Source organism: Zootermopsis nevadensis, unplaced genomic scaffold, assembly GCF_977971745.1.
Source record: "Zootermopsis nevadensis isolate Lab colony 2312 unplaced genomic scaffold, Znev_1.0 Znev_ptg000028l, whole genome shotgun sequence".
Taxonomy (NCBI): domain Eukaryota; kingdom Metazoa; phylum Arthropoda; class Insecta; order Blattodea; family Termopsidae; genus Zootermopsis; species Zootermopsis nevadensis.
This window is the reverse complement of record NW_028259160.1, coordinates 4,268,548-4,291,650: the sequence shown is the minus strand read 5'-3', so window position 1 is coordinate 4,291,650 and position 23,103 is coordinate 4,268,548. Positions and strand designations below refer to the sequence as shown.

The window sequence follows — 23,103 nt, the reverse complement described above, 5'->3', positions numbered from 1 at the left end:
CTGGATTTAGTTAAGAAAATGAGGAAAACTGTCCAAAAAGGTCTGAGTCAGTCATGTGGTGGTTGTTTGGCCTTTTACTTTGTCCAGGATGAGGTTCAGCAATAGGACACAGGGCCAAATCAACCTTCTGTCTTCTTTATATCTAAGTAGGATTTTATGTTTTCATGGTGTTGAGTCTGAAGATGGCTGTCTTCTGGATTGTTGCACCATGTAATCTGATAGAAGTTTACCAACGTTTCAGAGGTTCTTGCTGCCTCCATCATCAGGGCTGTCATCATCCTGATAATGCAGGCAGCACAATACAGCCGTATTATTTATTGTTCATATTTGGAAGAAACTATAGACCTATGTACTGTATACTTTATTAAACTTAATTGTATCGTAGTAGTGTATATATTACATTCATTTATCTTTATCAGAATACAAGGTTGTAACATTTAAGCACCACATTGCTGTAGATATGACAGGACAGACCTTTAACTTTAAGGTCAAAGTTTAATATTTCCTCACTACACAAGACATGTATAATGACTAAATCTCAGTGTGAGTAGGTTTGATTGGAGTTCATTTTGAAATCCCAGAATCACCAGATTTATATTGTATTTTTAGTTGTTAAAATGGATGAAGTAGAAAATGTATTAAATATGTATGTCATACAAATCATGTCCTATTTTACATGATAGTGTTGACATCATCGTGTTGAAATTCAGTAAACTGTATTATTTCTTTTGAAGGTATGGTCTATTTATATATATTTAAAAAGAGTTATAGTTGTGTTTAAAACAATGTTTCAGTTGTAACATCTGCAACCTAGCTGCAGTATGATATATTAATTATTCTGATTCAACAAATGAGGTTTTGCTCTTATGAATGTTAGTCTTTTCTACTTTGAACAAGTCTAGTGGTTATGAATGTCAGTATACCATAAGTATAAATAATAATACAAGGTACTTACAAATTCACTTAATACCTTAGTTTTCATTAAAACTTAAAACTTGTGTGCAATGTATTCCCATGTGACAAGCAACAAAGCATATGTATATAATCCTTGGGATGGTACAAGACAGAATAACACCAACACCTAACTATAGTATGTCTTGTCCAGTCTATATACAGTTTTGTTTGTTTACAATCATACATTTGCAGTACTTGTATTTATGAAAAATGTTTCTTAGTGTAAACATGTGATTACCTATTTTGCCCCCCTCTCCTCTCTAAGACTTAATTTCCACCCATTTATCTATTTATGAGTGTAATTTGTCTGATGAAAACTTCACATGGTGAAAATTTATAAATAAAAATGGAATTCCCATTACTTATAGTGTAAAAAATTTGGATTGGTTCCTAACTCCCAGGAAAATAACCTAATATTTTTCTTACAGATGTCAGAATACTGTACAGCCATAAAAATAACAACAGTATATGATAGGTATTACCTATTGAACCCTGTAAAGCACTACTGAAATGTTAAATCAAATGTTTACATTGCATATGAGTTTCAGTAGTTACAATATAAACATCAGAACTTTCTATATTCCTCTACATTCATTATTTACAAAGAGCATTCTTAACCTCCAGATGAAGGTTGGTTCTTTGTTGTATTGAAAATAATGTTCCAAAGTTGAAAAACAGGTATAAATTTACATGGTTAATTGTAGTGAAAGTTCATAAATTGTGGGATAGGTTCATTCCTTAGCAGATATTTTTTAATTTGTGAATTTGGTGATTGTGATCCAATTTGGTGTAGTAACCTTAAATCACTTTATAAAAATAATAATTTTCTTTTGGTATGTCAATGAAACATTCCAAGATTTAATATTTTATGTTAGTATTCAATTCCGTAGATGTTTAAATGTATAAAATATTGCTGATTCTTACTAAGTCTCATGTATTGAACTAGCATGAGACATGCATGTGTTATGATAATTCCTAATGCATACTTATCTCAGCCAATCAATACTTTCAAGCAAGTAATACTTATAGCCTATTTTTCATTATTAAATATATATTTTTAAGCATATTATCAATGTAATGTTTTCTGTCTCATTAAGTTTATTTCATCGTCTGATCACATGACATGATGCCAATAAAATATGGTAGAAACTGCCTATGTTTTTCTCCCTAGAATTAAAAACCTTTAATATTTTTTTCTGGCCATTAATATTTCCTCTTTAGTTTAAAAAGACGGAAACTTATTTACTAATCGTTACAGTTTTGTAACGTATCGGTATCTACATTAATCTCATAGAAAGTAATAGGACAGTACATTTTCTTCCCTATATTTTTTACTGTTATATTATAGGTTTTATATTATGTTGTGTAGAAAGAAGTATTCATCATTGAATACTACATTTTTTGTATTTTGTATCTGGTCACATTGGTCCTGTTCTGATATCTGGAAGGAGATTAGTCTTCCTGTCTGTCTCTGCCTGGTGGCTTAAATTAGTGGTTCTGAGCAGTTTTTTGCTGTTACTTTAAATTGACCAACAACATGGCATGACCTTCAGGATCAACCTTTTTGACATTAAAATAAATATTCTAATGATTGTAAGATTTGAGGTTTTTACAGCGGTGAGTATGAAGATTTCTGTCTTCTGGGTTGTTGCGCTGCGTAGTATGGTAGATGTTTACCAACGTTTCAGAGGTCATACTGCCTCCGTCATCAGGGCGCCCTGATGATGGAGGCAGTATGACCTCTGAAACGTTGGTTAACATCGACCAGACTACACAGCACAACAACCCAGAAGACAGAAATCTTCTATTCTAATGATTATTTGCAGTTTTTGTTTAAAACAAAAATTAGAGTTGTTATCTGAGGTTGAGAACCTTTAGTTTATGGTGTAAATTATGCAAAGAAATTGTGAACTAGAACATAAAATAAACAATATTTTATCTAATTACATTTTTTCCCTTTCAGTGACTGTTGGATTTCACCAGCACTGGTTACAGCCTGTTCTTATAAAACAGGAGTTTGGCAGTGATCAATTTGTATCTCCACGCTTTATGGCTAGAAGTAGTGGGCATTACCAGAAAAGAGATGCTCAACACAGTAGTTCCTCATCGGTAGGGCCTGGATCCTTTCCATGCACCAGATGTGGCAAAGTGTACAACTGGAGAGGCAATCTGCTGCGACACATGAGATTGGAATGTGGCAAGGAACCACAGTTCCAGTGTTCATATTGTCCATATATGACTAAACACAAAAACCACCTCCAGCGTCATGTAACAACTCGACATAGAGATGTTCTTGAATACTGCCAGATTTCATATGCTGGCAATTGACGAGGCAAGGAACACAAAATCTTTATTTTGTCTTGCTTAATGTTGCACTTTTACTTAGTGGCTGCTGTGGAAGTAGCAAATGTTATGGCAATATTTGTGTGTATATGTGGTTTGTTTTTTTCTGTTTTGTTCTGAATGCTGTTAAAAGTAATGAGGTCACAATAAAGATTATGACAGTGGCCCAGTTATAATTTACTGGACTTCTGTACCACAGGTCTCATGTTTTAGACCAACTGATTTCAGTGTGGTCTCTACCATATGCCTTCCTATTCCCCTGTGTTTGCTGTTGATGGAACTTTATAAAAGTGATGTATACCAGGCCTCCTCTATGATTTGGAGCTCTCATTAAACCACAGATCCCCTCTGTCAACCATTATCCTTTACAACATCCTGCTATCAGGAATACTTGAGACTTCTGTACTAGAGTCCCTACCTCAAAATGGACTCCTTCACCATTACCAAGACAGGCAAAGTCAGGTAGGTCAAGTTGGTCATTACTGGAGCTGTTGGCACCAATACCAGGAGGTTATGACAAGGTTCTAATGAATGAATGAATGAATGAGGACTGGATAGTGTGAAGTAAGAACTCTTTATGATATAATATTAGCAGTGAATGAATTTATTGTTTCTTGGTTTATTTATTAACTGTGTCAACTGCTTAGGTTATAGGGAGATGAAAGTGATCATGGTAATGGAGAATTTTTAAGGATGTTGAAAGATTGTCAGTCACACATTTTAAGTCACTTTCCAGTCATTTACATGGAGTAACTGAGTGAAACAATGTTAACGTTAGTCACGATACCTGAAATTTTGATCCAGGTTTGAACTAAGGACCTCCAAATATGAGTGCAACAAACTACTGCCTGATTCTCTGTTATGCAGTTATTTATGCAGAAGCCTCAAACCTAAGTCAACAGCATAATCTGTTGTAGACTATGAGCCCCGTGGTTCTGTTCCCAGAACTATGTAGTGAATGAATCCCTCTATGAAGTTAATATTTAAGATTGTTTTATTTCTGTCATAACTGTGTATAACAGTTGATTCGCTGGATTTCTTTACTGACAGTGCTATTATACAGGGATCAGAATCTGAATCTGAAATTTATATAACATCATTTGTATCTTGCAGGACTGTCATTTTAGTCTATCCAAGCTATCTGTCTCTCCAGAAAAATGTAGAGACATTTCCTTAAAAAGAATCAGGATTGTTCTGCTGCATACTTTCACATTTTGCTATCTTAGTAATTTTGTGAGTGTGATTAGTGACAGTGTTGCCGGCAGACATCAGAGACATATAGTTGGCTTTAGAAATGACACTTGTCTTTCCTGGTACTTTACAGGTACTCCTGATACTTGGTCTACCAGTCTGCAAGAACAGCAGATACAACATTTCTGCCAGACAGAATGGGAATTGCAGTCTGTTCACATGAAACACAACACTACCTCCAGAGCTAAGCAGAAAGCATTCTCTTGTCCACGTTGTAACAAAGTATATAACTGGAAAAGTAACCTCCAGAGGCATGTAAGATTAGAATGTGGCAAAGCCCCACAGTTTCATTGTTCTTATTGTCCATATAAGACTAAACAAAAGGGTCACCTAACTCGTCATATTGCAAAGCGACATCAATACTTGTATAAGTCTGATTATTTACAGTTTCCTTCTAATTCTGGTTATTAGTAAGTTGGAATGTCTTTCTTTGTTATGGAGTGCCTATTTATATGGGCACTTGTAATAACATTTTGTGACTGTTATAATGCAGAAATCTTAAACTGACTTTCATCTGAACAACAGTAAGAAGGTATTGTGTATATATTACATTTATGCACAGCATTAAGCATAACCTTTACAGATATTTTGGATGTTACATTTTAGAACAACATAATGTTTTTATTACTAATAAAATCACACATTCAAACAGTGTTACTACAACTCTCATGCCAATCTTGTACTCTGTGGATTTCCTTAAAAAAAAGACTATTGTGATTCTGGAGTTTTATTTAATTTTTATTATATTGTTCAAGTGAAAAATGTTTGTGAACAGATATTTCTCTTGTTTGATTACTCATGCATTTTTATCTGATGTCTTGTACCTTAGCAATTCTTGAACTGAATGAACCAGTTGTGGCTTGTTATCACAAACCATTAACCCTTTCAACATGTGTTTTTAAAACAACTTCTCTATGGTAATTCAAATTTTCAATGTGCAAAGACTATAAACTATAAGCTAACTAACTAACTAACTAGATGGCTTACCGAACCCTAAGGTTCATCACCGAATTAACCATAAACTATAAACTGGCATTGTTAAATGATAAATACGAGGGTCGCTCATTAAGTAATGCCCCACATTTTTTTTCTCAGCCAATAATGAAGATAGAAAAGTGTACTTTTACATGCTTGAGATTTGATGTTTCCCGCGTTCGTGTACGGAGTTTCAAATGATTCCAACCGATAGCGGAGCTGTAGTGAACTGTTAAAATGGCGTCTGTGAACGACTCTCGTTACAAGCAACGAGCTGTAATTGAATTCCTTGTTGCTGAAAAAGAAACGGTGGTGAACATTCATAAACGTTTGTGTGCTGTGTATGGAAGCTGTGCAGTCGATAGGAGCACCGTTGGTCGCTGGGCTAAGAGAGTTAAAGCTTCAGGAAGTGAAGAAACCGAGCTCCGTGATCTGCCGCGCTCTGGGCGTCCTGCCACAGCCACCACTCCAGACATGTTGAACCGCGCGGATGCCATTATTCGTGAGGATCGGCGCATCACAACTCGACAATTGGCCCAACAGCTTTCAGTCAGCAATGGAAGTGTGATTGCAATTATCCAGGCTCTCGCATATTCGAAGGTGTGCGCAAGATGGGTTCCACGAAGTCTCACAGCAGACCACAGGATTCAAAGGAAAACGATTTCTTCTGAATTGTTGGAGCGTTTTGATGCTGAGGGAGAGGTCTTTCTGTCCCGGATCATTACAGGTGACGAAACCTGGATACACCACTTTGAGCCAGAGACAAAAAGGCAGTCAATGGAGCGGCATCATCCTCTATCACCGAGAAAGAAGAAATTCAAGTCAACTCCCTCCGCCGGAAAAGTCATGATGACTGTCTTTTGGGACAGTGATGGGGTCATTCTTGTGGATGTGATGCCAAGAGGTGCGACCATCAATTCAGACGCGTACATCAGGACCCTGAAAACCCTCAAGAAGCGTTTTCGACGAGTTCGGCCTCACAAGCATCCAGCAGAAATTTTGCTCCTGCACGACAATGCACGCCCTCACACAAGTCTGAGAACCCGGGAAGAAATCACCAAATTGGGTTGGACGGTGCTACCCCATCCACCCTACAGTCCAGATCTGGCACCCTCCGACTTCCATCTCTTTGGGCCACTTAAAGATGCTATCCGCGGAACAAGATTTGAAGATGACGAGAGCGTGATTCAAGCAGTGAGGACATGGCTACGTGCACAGGACAAGAGCTGGTACCGGCAAGGCATGCATGCACTTGTTCCACGCTGGCGTAAAACCGTACAAGTTGATGGGGACTATGTGGAAAAATAGTATGTGTAAAGGAAACATTGATTTATATTGTCACTAAATTTGAGCCATCTTGAATAAATATGTTCTGAGGAAAAAAATGTGGGGCATTACTTAATGAGCGACCCTCGTATATTCAGAGCATGAGAAAATTTGGTTTCTGAAATATATATTTTTAGAATGAAGCAGCTAATGAAAAGTAGCCCTAAAAATTGCAATATGAACAACCTTTTCATTAATCACTAATTTTTATTAAAAGTAAAATACTTGCTTATCTTAACATTTATATTGTTGAATTAATAACTTATCCTTACAATATTAATAGCATTATGATTTTTAAATTCAGTTTAAAAATGTCTACATAAAGGATTGCCTAACTTTTCAAGAGAAGGGACTATATTTTCAATGTCATGTATGTATGGTGAAATTGCTTGCACTTGAAATTTTTATATTGCAAATACAGCTGTCCTTCTAAATAATATTCTGTATTTAAATTGTGCTTTAACTTCACATATTTGAGTAGGTGTAACACAGTTTATGTAGGATGTCTGCTTAACACCTTCACCTACTTCTGGCAGTGAGTAAATACCCATGAAAAGAAGGTAATGAATATATTTTATGTGGCATTCTCATAAGATATTTCTTATAACTAACTAACTAACTAGATGGCTTACCGAACCCGAAGGTTCATCACCGAATTAACCAAAGCCCTCCACCAGACCCTGTCCTGGGCCAACAAAATCCAGTTTCCTTCAACTCCTATCTCCCATAGATCCCGCCTGAGATTATCCTCCCATCTACGTCTAGGTCTCCCCAGCGGTCTCTTCCCTTCAGGTTTCCCAACCAGTACCCGGTGCACACCTCTTGTCCCATCCATGCGCGCTACATGTCCCGCCCATCTCACTCTTCTCGACTTAATCACCCTCACAATTCTCATGTCCTTTTTCAATTGCTGTGGTCGTGCCAAAGAGTCCGTCCTGATCCGAGGCTTGGTTGATTTTTTCGTAACACATCTTTTTTTAAAGGTGAAAGGTTGTTAGCCCTACACCCAACCCCCAACCTGGAGGACCAGGGTATCACTCTTAGTCTAGCGCATCTCCTTAGACCTGTCCGGCTTGGGTGACCCTACCATGAGCCGAAGCTCAGGCCGGCATAGCCCTAAGGGTCATTTGAGCACGCAAGCCTCCTCACCCGGCAGATTGCCTTCGACAAGGTGGCGATACCTTCGAGAAGGAAGATATTTCTTATACCATTATTAATTATGTATTTGTTATCACACTTCTATGGTCTTAAAACCAATTAAGATAGTTCTTTGTTTTATACTTCAACCAAAGAAAGACTTTGAAAGTCTATCCATGTATGTTGTTTAAAGGAATGTTTAAAGAGAACACTTGCCATTGCTATTTTTTAAAATCTAGTCTCTAAAGTACTTAGTGAATAATATTGTTACTAATGTGATTCTGAATAAACAGAATTAGCTCTGTTTTAGAATGAAAGCCATTTTCTGTGACATGTAGTGATAAGATTGTATGTACTGCTATTAGACATATTACGTACTTAATCTTATGAGAATTGGAAGATGCCGATGCATTAGTTTTAGATAGGAATGTCAGTACTGATTCAGTGATTTCAGCATGTGTATGAACAAATCAGCATGGTACTCCTTTTTATTTCAGTGGTAAAATTCGAAAAAGGAAGATTGTTTGGAATTTCTGTAGTAGACTACACTAGAAACCTCATTTATAACCTCCTGAGTATTCTCCCATGAGAGATTTCTTGGAGAGAGGAAGCATTTTTGACCAAAACATTTTTTTTGTAACATGTTTCATTTCAATTTTTATTTTTTTTCTCATTATTGTTAACTGAAGACGTAATGTATTTAATGTAAAATTTGACACTTAGTCCAATTCATTAAGTGAATAAAAATTACTTATACGTCTAATGAAAACTATATTGAACTAAACTGTCTGTTTTACAAAAGTTACTGATAGAAGGCAGAATATTCAAATTGGTACAGGTTTAAAAATATAAACTCTGAAGCATACACATTAGTATGTTATTGAGACAGAACTTAAATAACTCAGCCTTCATTGGTTAGACCTTCAAGTGTGTAGAATGAATGGCATTGCATGCTTCTCTCCTGAATCCTGACAGAAAAGTTGAAAGTTACCCAATATATAACAAATATGTTAAGAGTACTAAGAGTTACTTAGATACAACAATTGTACATAAAGTGAAGATTTTGCGGCGACTGAGGTTGATGAAAGACTCTTGGGCTACAAGCCGCATCAGGTGGCACAGGATATGGTGTGTGTATTCACCATTCAGCCACCTCACACAGCTTGTAGCCCGAGAGTCTTTCATCAACAATTGTACATGTTTATTAAGTCATACACAAAGTGGAATTTTTTTTCTTTTTAATAAAAACCATTATGTCACTGAAAAGTTAAAACAACCATTTTTAGCTTGTGTAGTTATTTACATTCAACTATAAGGTTGCTGTGTAGTTCCTTAAGTTGTATGCCTTTTAACTTTATATGACTCAGGCAGGTTTTATGTGATATCAATATTGGCACAACTTGGTTCCTTGTATGAATTAAATTGACTGTGTAAATCCCATCTGACATGACTGCTTATTTTTTGGAAAGTCGGAGTGTATATTTCAGAGATAAATATAGATTAACTTTATTCCTTATGATATGCAGGAAATTTCAAATGCATGTTGTAGGTGAGCTTCTGTATTCAACATTTATAACTCTTCTGTGATCCCCACGCCTCAAATTCTCCCACCCCCTCATCAACATATGCCAGCGTATTAAAAACTCACGAGAAAGAAGTATTATTTATTTTGGCATTGTTTACTACACTAATAGTATAGTATAGTAATTTATTAACATTATGATTGTGCTGTGCAGAGGCTTGTCAAATGTTGGTTTGAATGGTCATGTGACATTGCATTGTTACATGCATCAAACATGTGATTTGTGATGATAAATGCAGATATGAATTGCATCAAAAAATGTTTTACATGCTTTGTTGGAAAACATTTCTAATACATACTCATTATTCCTCATATACCTGTTAAGAGAGTTCAGTGTGTATAAAATACAGTAATTGTCTGAGATTTTAACCGTGTGATTTGAGGTTAGGATCAGTATCTATTAATTAAAAATAATTAAAATTAGTATTAAAATGTATATGGTGATTTCCATGCAGTTTCTGTATTTGTTCCATCCCTGTTCAATTATCTGAACTTATATTACATAAACAGAAAAAGAAGATAATTAGTATCAAGTGCTTTGAGTTTTTGTTCAGGATTGCAGTGTTCCATGCCTTGTGGTGAATCATGAATTTATCACTGTTTGAACTGAAGTAACACTTGGTGCTAACCAATTAAAGTCAATAAAGATGTTTGACAATTATTTGAGTGATCAATACTGTGAAATTTTTGTTTGCTATTTAGTGAGTAAGTGAGTGGGTAAATTCATATTATGTTGGAACACATTGGTCTCATCTAATGTTGACCTGTGATTGCATGCTACTATGCTGTAGTGTTCAATAAAATATGGATTTGTATATTAGCTGATTGACACCATGAAGTATGTATTCATTATTGCCTATACAAATGTTGTTAAGTAAAATTGTGGAATATAAAAGTCATATTTGCTTATGTAACTCCTTCTGTTGTAACTGACATTTCTTATTCCAGTAGATTTTGTTTTACTTATGGAAGAATTTTATTTATTAGTGGACATTGGAGAAGAAGGTCTTATGACAGAACTCAGTATGTGTAGGTATTAGCTGCTGTGAATGTTCATTGTACATTTTTTGTTTTCCTTTTATTATTTTTAGTTCCATGAAATTGTTTATATTTACTACTAATGAGTTAGTGAAGTGAGGTGGTATACCCTGTCTGCCCACCATAACCTTTACAAAATACAAATATGTTTGCCATTTTGATTGAGTACTGACTATCCTGAGAATTTTTATGGTTTTCTTATAATTCCAGGAAAATAATGACAGTACCTTGAAAAAGGCCATGATCACTTGCCCATATTTTTATTTTGCAATGTGTAATCATCCATTCATTTCCTTTGGTGTTAAATAATATGACCACAATAAATAGTGTGTTACATTTCCTCAAAATCCACTTTAATTTTGTTATTTAATAAACTTTTTGGTTGTCCAAATATCTGTTTTGCAACAAGTCTCCCCACTAAGATTCTGTATTCATTTCCAGTCTCCCTTATGAACTGATGAAATCAATTATCAAAAATGGTAGATTGCAATGGAAAGTTTGGTTTATTTAATACTTTTAAGTCACCTTCTCAGGCCACTCAAATAGTGGACAATTATGTATTCCAAGAGATATTTGCAGGACAGTGGTAGAATGTGTTGTGTGTTATTACAATGCTCGGTGCCTGGAACAGGTATTACAGTCTTTTTCTGCCTTTTGCAGGCACTGGCTCATTGAGTCTCCTACAAACATGGCATGCTTCAGTGGATCCTCATGTGTATCCAGAGACTTTGAGTGTAATACGACACATCAATATTGCAAAGTCTATCACTGCCACAGCTAACATTGAACGAGTCCCTGGAGGAGACCCTGGTCTTTTCGCATGTCCAAGTTGCAGGAAGTTATATCGTAACAGGAGAAACATGTTAGCTCATCTTCGTTTTGAGTGTGGACAGCTTCCACAATTGAAGTGTCACTTTTGCTCATATCGTAGCAAAAGGAAGTATGATCTCAAGAGACATATTAGAATTCGTCATGAAGAAAAATATTAGTTTGTTACTTCTTTGCTTTTTTGTTTTTGTTTTGTTATGATACCCAAGTTAATGTTATGTTGAGTTATGTTCAGTTAAAGCATCAGCAGTCTATAGTAGATTATTGCTGTAGTGGTAACAGTGTTGTAATATATTGCAGGATGGAGAAAGCAGTGTACTGTGACACATTTACAAATGAATTATACTTTACTACGCGTATCACAGTGGTAGTAACTATGGAGAGATGGGACATATTATATGTGGAAAAAAAATTTAGACATCATTTTACTTCAGAAAATTATGGAAACTGTGTGTATGGAATTTCATTTTGTGTCTGGGAACCAAATAATATTACTGTCAATAAACATGTCTTAATTTGAATTTACATTTATTTACTGTACTTGCATCTCGTCTTCTCCATTGTAGTCAGAGAGCAGTTATGAATATTTTGACAAATTGAAACTGTTAATTGGAAAATTTATACTTGTATTTTTTTGTGTTGAAGATTAAATGCACACTGTTATTACAGTCCAAGATTTTTATTACAATAAAATGTGTTACATTTTTAAAAATATTTGAATGTCAGGTGTAACATTCTCTTGGCCATTGTTGTATATGTATTCTTCAAAAAGAACTCATCTGAAATGCGTTAAGTAGAAATTACTGTATTAAGTAACACTGTAAAAACCAACTCTTGAAATTGTTATTAATTGAAAAATCATGTAATTATCCAAAGAAGGAATTGCTGGATTACTACTTCTTATATTCTTTCACATTATGACCCTCTTGTCCATAAGTTTACTTTGATTCATGGAATGATATGAATAAATAAGTGGTAGAGATTTATAATGAAAGTTCAGTAGAAACTCACCTGAGGGTGATATACAGATCTGTTTGGCCCAGTTACACAACGTCTTCATAAGCATCCCTTTGACTCAAAACAACGAATGTCTTTCACTCAGAATTTAACAGTGTGTTAGTAAAACCAAATGAGGCTTTCCTGTCTGGAATCTGGATCTCTTCAGTGCATTTTTCATAGACCCGAAGATATGGAATTTACAAGAAGAGAGATTCAAACAACATGGAGGATCTTGCAACACTGCATTAGTGTATTCTACATGATACAGCTTGAAGGTTTTGACTACTTGAGGTTGTCCATTAGGTAGAATTGAGTATTGCAATACACATTAACCAATACTATGGGAAGATTTATTTTTTACATATTATTTCTGTTCTCCTTTCATTTTGTATTTAATTTTTCAGAAGACAGTGTTAATACATGTAATGAAAGCCCATTTATTTTGTATGATTATATTGATGATAATGTAATTGTTAAAAATTGTTCATAGCGTTTCATTTATATTTCTTAGATTTCAGTGCACAATTTAGAATTCAACATTACCTGTAAGTTGTATGCTATGTCAGTTGCTGGTTTTTGTACATGCACAATCATACAAGGATTACTGAAGATCTGGATATCAGTAATTTTGAATGTAAAATGCCATAAAAACTGCAGTATTGAGTTCAGTAGATATAATTTGATTTAAAACTGTCACCATCTTTATTATTGTATATGTTTGTGTTATACTCCGGATTAGCATGTATTCTTCAGTCAGTAAAGTGATTGACCATGAGATAGGTAACCAGGATTTCATCCCTGGTAGCAGCAGGTATTTTTCTTCAACACTGTATCCAGACTGACTCTGTATCCCAGCCAGACTCCAATCTTTTGGAAACTGTAAGCTCTTTCAGTGGAATTTAAGCTCCTCCTCTGGAGATATTACCATTTTTCTGTTGCTTCAGCTGGTATTATTATTGTTGTTGTCATTGTTAATCTAGATCAGGATTGTGTCTAATGATGGGCTTTGGTATTGTTGATATTGAATTTTTTGGGTTTTTCTGACGTAGTGTTAGTCTCTGTCACTAATATTTATTGTTTATTTTTCTGTTGTTGATGGATTTATTGTGAAGCAATGTTATATTATTATTTAATATTATATTATTGGTAATCTTCATCAGGAATTGTTCATTCCCATGATGTAAAAGGGAGGGGGTATTGGTTTCTCTTCTTCTTCTTCTTCTTCTTCTTCTTCTTCTTCTATGGCTCTCTGGTCTGTATTCGGTCCATGGCCTCCTCAATTCTCCTCTTCCGTTCGGCCCTCTGTTAGGTCCGTCTTTCCGAGGCTTTGATTGAGGTTTCGAAACATCTTCCTTTTTTACGATGCAAGGTTGTTAGCCTTGCGACCAACCCCGGACCTGGAGGACCAGGGTACCTGTCTTAGTCTGACCTCTCCCCCTCGACCAATGTGGCTAGGGAGGCCCTATCAGTAGCTATGCTACCACCAGCATAGCTCTTGGGGTCATTGAGGTACTCACCACTACTACTCAACCATAATATTAATAGTATGCTTCTGTACATTATTTCCATTGAATTGTTTTATTTTCCAAATGTGTGTGCGCGTGCGTGCGTGCACGCGCGAGTGAATGAGTTAGTTAGTGTGCATGTTCGTTACCGATCCTTTCCATGTGAATGACGTGAATGAGCTGTTGAGGCAGATTTTGTTAAATTTGTTATGATCTGATCTGTCTGATGCTTATTGATTAGTTTTCTGTTGCATTTAATCCATTTGTATGTTAACAGATGTTATAAACTTTTGATTTTTACCACATCTTGCATCTTGTCTTATGTTACTCATTTTTTAAGCAGCAGCCTGGGAATTCTTGTATATTCCTTAGAGTTGGGTTTGACTGTAAAGTTGTTAAAATTCAACTTAGTTGCTTGGAAAATGAAAGGCATTTATACTGATACTATCCTTATCATTACAGGTGACAGTTTATGGCCACAACAGAGCTTTTACCATTCTATACAAGTACAGAATAATATGGAAACTATGAATATTCCATACCTACCAAATACTTTGGTGCAACAACAGTCTAATATGAGAGGACCTGGAGAGTTTCCTTGCCCACAGTGTTTCAAGATATACAAGTATGTTTAACACATATAATTAGCATAATATGATATGTTTGGCTTTAATTTTTTGAAATCTGTTTCTTTTTGTTTGAATTAAAATGCAATTGAATTGAAACATGTTTCTGAATTGAGGGATGAACACAGTTGGGGAACCATCTTTAATATCGATTATCTGAACTTCCACTGGTATTTTCTTAAATACTGTTCAGATTGTCAGACTAATTTTTACATTCCAACAGTAGGCCTGTATTCTTTCTACAAAATTTTACAGATTCTGAAAAAAACTTAAATGAGTTAATTTATTTCTTATTTTGCTGCAAGGATGTAAAAATATCAGTGTCACATTATTCATATGAGAGTGGAAAGGTATGCTGTAATTGGGATCTTATAGTTTCAACAATTATAAATTACTGAATGTTATTGTGTTAGCGCTCATCAAGTTCAAAAGTCCATGGTTCACTTCTTGGTTTAATGCCTGGCTGTCCAGATATAATCTTTCATGGTTACTCAAGCCAAGCTGAACAGTTAGTGACTATGTTCTTCTAGAACTTTTCCAATTTTGCATATACATTCTTGGTCTAATTCTGTACTTTACAAGGTGTTCCACAAAAAGTCTGCCAAGTTTTGGGTGGTTATTCATTGGCTTATTTTAAATGAAAAATATTATGTCACCATGGGTCAAAATCTCAACCATTAAAGTTATTTGATAAATGTATTTCCATTATCATTTTGGCCTGGTATCTCCCACCATACTTTTATAGCACACACATTACTTTAATCAATGCTGTGGAAATTGTAAGGTTGGTAATGATGGTCTGCATGGATGGCTATCCCATTTGTCAGACTTGACATCACAGATATGAGATGAACTCTTACACTGTGCTGCTCTTATACAGAACAATCATGAAAAATTATGGAAAGTGACATGTGCTGTTTTAAAAATGAACTTGTTTGTGCTTAGCCAATGCAGGAGTTAATTTTAAACAGCAGGCCACTTAAGTACATATGTTATATGTATTATATTGCACATTAAATATGAGTAGAATACAATTCCTATGTAGCTGATTTGTTTTTAATTTAAAATAATTTTATTTCATCTGCATGTTTCTTCAGGTTTCCTCCTCTTCTGTCTATCTGACTTCACAGCAGTTAAGATTTTGACCCATGTTGATATAAATTTTTTTACTTAAAATAAGCCAATGAATAATCATTTGAAATTTGGCAAACATTTATGAGCATCTATATAAACCATGCAATAAGTAAAAATGTTACAAGCTAATAGATTAGGTATAAAGTATGGAAGTTTGTAGTGAAAATTGTTGTGTTTAATTTATGATGCTACTCCTTTACCTGTGATGAATCAGTTAGTAAACTGAGTCTCCATGGGCTGGATAGTGAGGTTCAGACCTCAGCATAGGCATTGAGGTTCTTCTCTTTGTCACTACATACAGATTGGCTATGGTTGCCTCTGTTGTATACTGTGGCCTCTTATCAGGCTAAAACGTCCCGCGCCGTAGCCACGCGGTCTGAGGCATCATGCTTCGGACCGGCGATACAGAATGTGCGCTGGTTCGAGTCTCGGGGGAGAAGAAATTTTCTCATGAGCTTTCGACCAGTGTATGGGACCGGTGCCAACCCAGCATCGTGAAGAAATTGGGGAGCTACAATGGGTAGCGTAATCCAGTCAGGAAAACTAGCAATGGCTGGGGGTTTGTCGTGCTGACCACACATCACTCTATATCTGGTTGGATGATCGTTCACCTCAGCTTAGGTATGTGAACGTGAGGCCGGCAGCCAGCTAGTCAGCTTAGGCTCTCAGAGGGCTGATATGCCACGGATTTTTATCAGGCTAAAACAGATAGGGGATGAAGTTGAACTATGGATGAAATGGGATAGAGTAACCATCATCACAAATATTATTAATTAGTGAGACAGTAGGATGCATAAATAATTTTCCCCATGTCTCATACCCCTTCATGGTGCACGGTTCCAGAAAGAAAATTTAATACTTTAGGAAATCCACTCACCCGTTGTCTCATAAACATTTTGTAGGAGATGTATAAATACTTCTTATTAAAATTTAAGGTCAGGGATTAAATGCAATGCATTATTTAATGTCCTCTGCATCTTACTCCCTATACTGCAGTAGTACTCTTTCCTTTACTGAATTTGACATTGTTACCTCTAGTTTACATTTCTTTATCATTGAATAAGAATTTTTGCTTTTCAGGTACAAACGCAGCATGATTGCACATTTGAAGATAGAGTGTGGGAAAGAACCGCAACTTTCGTGCCCATACTGCCCACATCGCTCAAAGAAGAACCACCACTTGGCAGTACATATTAGAGCCATTCATAAGGATATAATATAAATTGCAAATCTTACTTATCATTATTTTTAAATTGAGCGAAATGCCATAGCTGTAAATGTATGTTATTTATAAACATTGCTATAAATTTCCACTTTTCTCATGTACCTGCTGCCAGTATAGAATTAATAACAACTAATTAATTACCTTGTTACTTTGTTTAAGGAAACGTTTTTGATTCAGTGACTGATTTTAGATTAAAACTTTTACTGCTGTTTCACGTGTATTAAATTTGATGGTTTGTTATTTAATTACAGTCTCTAGAGAAACGAATTAGAAATTATTAAAAGAGTAAAGTTTTACATAATGAATAACTTATTATGGTATAAAATGTTACCTTTTCTATTTGATATTTTTCAGAAAAAAATTATTAATAACTTTCAGAAAATTCATATTGCCGGTCTCCATTCAATAGAACAATGTGTAAGTTATGATTGTGTATGTTAAGGTATGTTATATGTTTCATTGCATTTGTAAGTGAGTAATATGCTCATTATATTATCAAAAAGTTGTTCAGGGATGTAATTTAAAAAAACACTGTCATTTCTATCACATAATTCATGATCTTGTGTATTTTGCATGCCCACATTTTATTTTGTAAAATGCTGTAACTAAGCACCATTCCATGAAGATTTCTGGTGGTTGGATGTATAGTTCCACGTTTCCGTAACTTTGTCAGTAGATGGAGTTGAGTAGTCAAGTTAATGCACTAGTCACTTGCCCCTTAAGAAAAGATACCCTAGCACCTGTTGGATAGAAGACTGTGTGGGCTGAACAGCCAGTTTGGAGAAAATCCCATGGTCCTGCTGGGAATCAAAAACCTTTCCTTTGGCTCATAGCCTAATCACTATGCTACCAAGTTCTCTCAGCTCCTATGCTTATTTATAAAGGAAAATATGTATGAAAATTTTAATCATGAAAATCTGTTTGGGATAACATGAGACAGCATTATATTCAGCACAGTTTGGGGGAGAATAATTTTGTACCATATGCCACTTGATCTGCTGTATGATTTTGCATGAATACAAATACAAGTTTCTGATAATGAAATTTTTGGGAGAAAAGAAAGTTATGAATTATGCAATGAATGCGATAATTAATATATTTCTCAGCATTGTCTGTTTGCATGTGCTTTGAAATTTTTATTTATACAAATTGTACTGATTCAGTAGGAAACAAACTTGATTTATTTATGTACATGTTAATGTAAATGTTTTATACAAATATTCATAGTAAAGATTTTCTTCACAGTCCAGCTGGTATTACATCTTGGGTTATTGTTTTTGCTCTCTTTTGGCAATAAAAAGCAGTTTTAACTTCTGGTTGTGTTTGAATGCGTTCTTTGTGAGTGTCAAAAGTGCCTGGTAAAACTTACTAAAACTTTTTTTAGCAGTTTGGTGTAACTAGCTGTATAAACTTATATTCAGGAGGTATTTGGTTTGAATATTTGCTTGGTTACTCATTACCCTCATCAAGATTTTTTTGGTTTGTTTCACTCCCTCCAGGCAAGTGCAGTGAGTTTATCTTGAATTTGGGCACAACCAGCTTTTTCCAGATTCTTCCCTTCTCACCATTTAAGATTATCTCTCCATCTCACTGAGAAATGCACCTGTCCTCTTATCTGCCATTCAATTGTAGCAGTTTTCAGTCATAATAGTGTTTAGTTTTGGTATAGTATGTAATGTAGTAGAAAGAGGAAAGCCTAGATATATCTGCAATCTTACTCTGTCCTTAGAAATAAATGTGGTGTAAAACAGAAGATATGATCATTAAAACTCTTTATTTCATTTCTTACAGCAATAAGATGGTATGTTACGCTCAATCCCTTTAAACTAGCACTTAAGGAACCTAGGAATCAATCACTGAATTAATTTTATGAATATTCCTAATTAGAAAATATAAACTGTAAAGTCATATGCCCATATGCAGGCAGTTGTAGAAGTTTGTGGTCATCTATTATCCTTAATTTCTGGCACAGGAAGAACTTTTATAATGTATTTGTGTGATTCATCAGTGTAGCTGAACAGAGTTTCAGATTTTTTTGACATTGTACATTTTGTTATTTATTTTTTTGAAGGTTAAAATCCCTGACTTAATGACATAGGCTTTGATGCAACTGGGTCTAATTTTAAACAGTTATGAACTTGACAAGGAACCCAGACTTCAGTGTTGAATAAGGAAAATGGTTGTCATAAATTTCTGGTTTCAAGCGCAGCAAGTAATTTTTGGCAAGTTAAAATGTTATTACTTGTTTATAAGTTGCAGATTGACTGCCTGTTGTGAGGGAAGACAGTATTTAAGCACAGAAAATCAAAGATCTTGGTTCAACACCAGACCTACGATACTTGGATATTATGCAAAAGTGGACAGCCGCATTTCAGTTTACTGCATTGCAGTACTTGTATTAAAGGCAAACAGAGGGTTGTTTCTTGTTTATCACACTCCACATACAAGAACTTAGTGCAATTTTTTAGGTTTGCATGGCAGTGAAGATGTTGATCATTGTCTTCTGGGTTCTGATGCTGTGTGATCTTCTAGGTGGTTAGCAGCATTGCAAAGAAACATCTTCAGGGTAGAGGCAGCTGGTAGTTAGTAACTGGACCACATAACATTACAAGCCAGAAGGCAGCAATTTTACAATCATTTGATTTGGGATAATTGAGTCAATAAAGTTACTAGCTGCAGATTGGATGGCTGGTGTTTGATTCCCAGTACGGGCAGAATTTTTTTGTTTATCACCACATGGAGATCAGCTGTATGTTACTTCTGTTCTGGTCAGTTTTGGGTATTAGTAGATTTCTTTTGAATGGCATTAAAGTTTTCTATTTTTAACCATTGATGACAAAGCTATTTGCCTGAAACTACACCTTAATTTTGTTCATGCTTTAAGGATGTGTCAGTATACTATGCCCACGTTTTGACTACTTAATCTGGTCTGTAATTTATAGTTGTTTATAACCCACCACCACCTCCATTAATCATGCAACTAATGAGCTGTGTTTCACATGGAAATGTTTGCTATTAACCGTAATAGTGTAATATACTATTCAGAGACAAATCCTTGTTATTCTAACCTTTATATTTCTTACTTTTCAGAGCCTTGGAGTGCAGCGTGGAGAAAATTGCCCCAATTTGGTCGGCAAGGTGGTATTAAGGAAACCCACAGCATAGCAGTGGAAGTGTCACCAGGGCAGATGACAATTCCAGAAAGAAATGTTGCTAATGTTTTGCAACCAAGTGGATCATTAAATGGACCAGGCGTTTTTCAGTGCCCCAACTGTGGAAATTATTATAAGTACAAGCGAAATATGTTGGCACACTTAAAGCTTGAGTGTGGAATGGAACCACAGTTTCAATGTCAGTTTTGTCCTTGTAGGTACAAACAAAAAAGTAAATTGCAGATACATGTTGGCTCAAAGCATAGAAATAAGGTTTCTGCATTTTTGAAGTTATAATCTGGGAAACAAGAATTGAATGTATATAATAATATGGAAATGGCTGCCATTTATATATTTGTTTCTTGTTGTGTGCAGGAAGTCTGTGTATGCCATAGAAGTTTGGTATGTTTTGAAAGAAGTATACTTACTTTGTGGAAATATACTGGAATATGAATAGTGCATGAGAAGGAATGGTGCATTTGTATTTTGGGTATACCTTATGTTTCCTGAATTCAGTGAAAGTGTGCCATAATTTAGTAGGATTTGAGATTCTCATGGTGGCGGGAATGAAGATGGCTGTTTTCTGGGTTGTAGTGCCATGTAGTCTGGTAGAAAAACAAACTTTTACCAGACTAGATGGCACGATAACCCAGAAGACACCCATCTTTATGCCATAATATGTCAGACATCTAGAGATCTAGATTGACCAAAATTTAGTACACATTGATAATGCTATATTTTTTCATTCTTATTTGGTGCAATACCAAAATACTTAGTTTGAAATAAAATGTAAGACTTGCATTGTATGTTTCATGCAGGAATGTTATCAAGTTATTTTATTCATCTCTAAATGTTATTGGTATTGGCGATGGTGGTGAATTACCATTTTCAAATTATTCAACTTTTTCAATTGCCATTTTGCTTCCTCAGACCACTACATTTCAGGAGATGGCTCTTCCTCGTCATCAGGTGAACCTACTGTTATAGTCAAATTCTTATCTTTGTGGTTTTCTTGCTGATATTGGAAGTTCTTTATCTATAATGTCTAGGTGTGTGTAACATTATTTTACGTTCATGAAGAAATCATTTGTCTTACATGAACTTGTTGTAGTTGGTGGCTGATCTTTCTGGTCGATTGTGAAAGTTGAGTTTATTGTATATTACACAATTTATGTACAGTGTTGTTTTAATATTTTGTGTTTATAAAGAAACTGCATCTGTTTAATTTACATGATTTTATAATACTTACTGATAAAGCCTTTAAAGTATTATTTGCCAGTTTTGATATGTTGAATGTGTTTCCTGTTCTTTATAACCTTATTATGTATTATGATTTATTGTATTTCCATTCCTTTATGTAAAACAGGACTAGCAGTATGTGTTGTAAATGTGTATATATGGCTGCATCATCGTAATCTTATTAATTATTTTTAAATTACTGGGACAAATTTTCCATACACACGATTTCATGCTTTTCAGATAATAGGATAACTCTATCACTTATTTGCCTAAAGTCTGGATGTGTTTTTCAAAGCAGTACAGATTTGTGAATCATGATACTCAAAGATAACTTGGCATTTATAAGTTTTATATAAATTATAATTTGAAAAGGATCTAGAAAAGTAAGTTGGAATAAATATGGAACATCATAAGTTATATGATAGTAAGTGTTTTTGTTCACAAAACTCTATTTTCTATTTGTAAGTAACCATGCAAATGCTGCACTATTCATATAAATATATCTGTGGAGCAAAATACTTTGTGATTTCCTAGTTAGTTGCTCAGATAGTCAAGAAATCCTCCATGGAACCTGAAGTTTTAATACCATGTTCACAAGAACCACTATTGAATCCAGTCCTACAATCCTGAACCACATGAATCCAGTTCACATTCTAGTTTTTTGAGATTAATTATAGTATTATGGACTGTCTTACCATCTACACATGTGTCTCCCATTTCCTTCAGATTTTATGATCAAAATTTGGAATGTTTTTCCCATATCTCTCATGTGCTACATGACCCACCCATCTCATTATCCTCCTAGGTTTTGTCAGTAGGTTTTGGCGAACAGTACAAATTATGTTTATGTTGCTCTGTTCAGACTTTTTTTATTTCCTCTCTTGTGAGCCAAGATATTTTTCTCAGTACCCTGTTTTTAAACACCATCTGTCCATGTTAATTTGTAGGGTGACAGACCAAATTTTATCCTCTGTTCTCCTTCTCATAATTCTTCAAAAGGACACTTTTGTTGTAGTCTAAGCAACAAGCCTAATTTATTATAACATCTATTTCACTATTCTGGCATTCTAGATGCTATGTTTGAATTTCACTTTTCCTAGTTGTGAAGTTTTTTTTCTCATAGTTTCAGGTATTTTCCAAGCACATTGATCTCAAAGACTTGTAATTTATATTCTGCATAAGGTAAGGATGCCTCTGTGGCAAGCACCATGTCATGAAAGCATATTGTGGGTTTCTAGGTAAAGCTCCAAGCTAGACCTCTGTGATAGGTAGTGAAAGAGCATACTTTTTGAGTAATTCTGTAAACTATGTATATTTCTTCTCCATTTTGTTTCAGACTCTTTCAGAAGCACAAGTTACTATCAGGGTGTAAGGCACATACTGAGTGAGAGTGTGGATAGGGGAGGTGCTGTAAAACATAAATTTGAATCGAACAATCTGCTGCAGGTGACTTACAGGAGAAACTTCTCATGCCAGATATGTGGAAGTACATACAAATATAAGAGAGATTGGACTCGTCATGTGACATTTGAATGTGGCCAAAAGCGGCAGTTCTGTTGCTTACATTGCCCAACTCGATTTACACGGAACAGCAATCTTATTCGGCATATTAACACTGTTCACCATTTTGATTCATGATCTGAGTAGAAACAATAGCATAAAGAGTTTATGTGGATGAGAGCCTCTTTTAATGTTAAGTAGAATTTACTGGCATTCTTTTAATTTTTTCTCCATTACATTCTATGATACCAGCTCAATTGTTAGTAATAATATATGTGAAGGAATTGCC

General features: G+C 35.1%; 1 protein-coding gene across 3 annotated transcripts in view; it reads left to right on the top strand.

Moving 5' to 3' along the window:
• LOC110827600 (uncharacterized) overlaps positions 1-23,103 on the top strand; it is a 264,274-nt gene that overhangs the window by 222,834 nt on the left and 18,337 nt on the right. Inside the window, exon 5 of one of the 3 annotated variants that reach the window (XM_022059381.2) lies at positions 20,014-21,738. The exons of the other annotated variants lie outside the window; for them this stretch is intronic. Coding sequence (XP_021915073.1) covers positions 20,014-20,372 — 359 coding nt within the window. The 3' untranslated portion in view covers positions 20,373-21,738. Of the gene's footprint in view, positions 1-20,013; positions 21,739-23,103 lie in introns of those variants that run through there. 3 annotated transcript variants of the gene reach the window in all.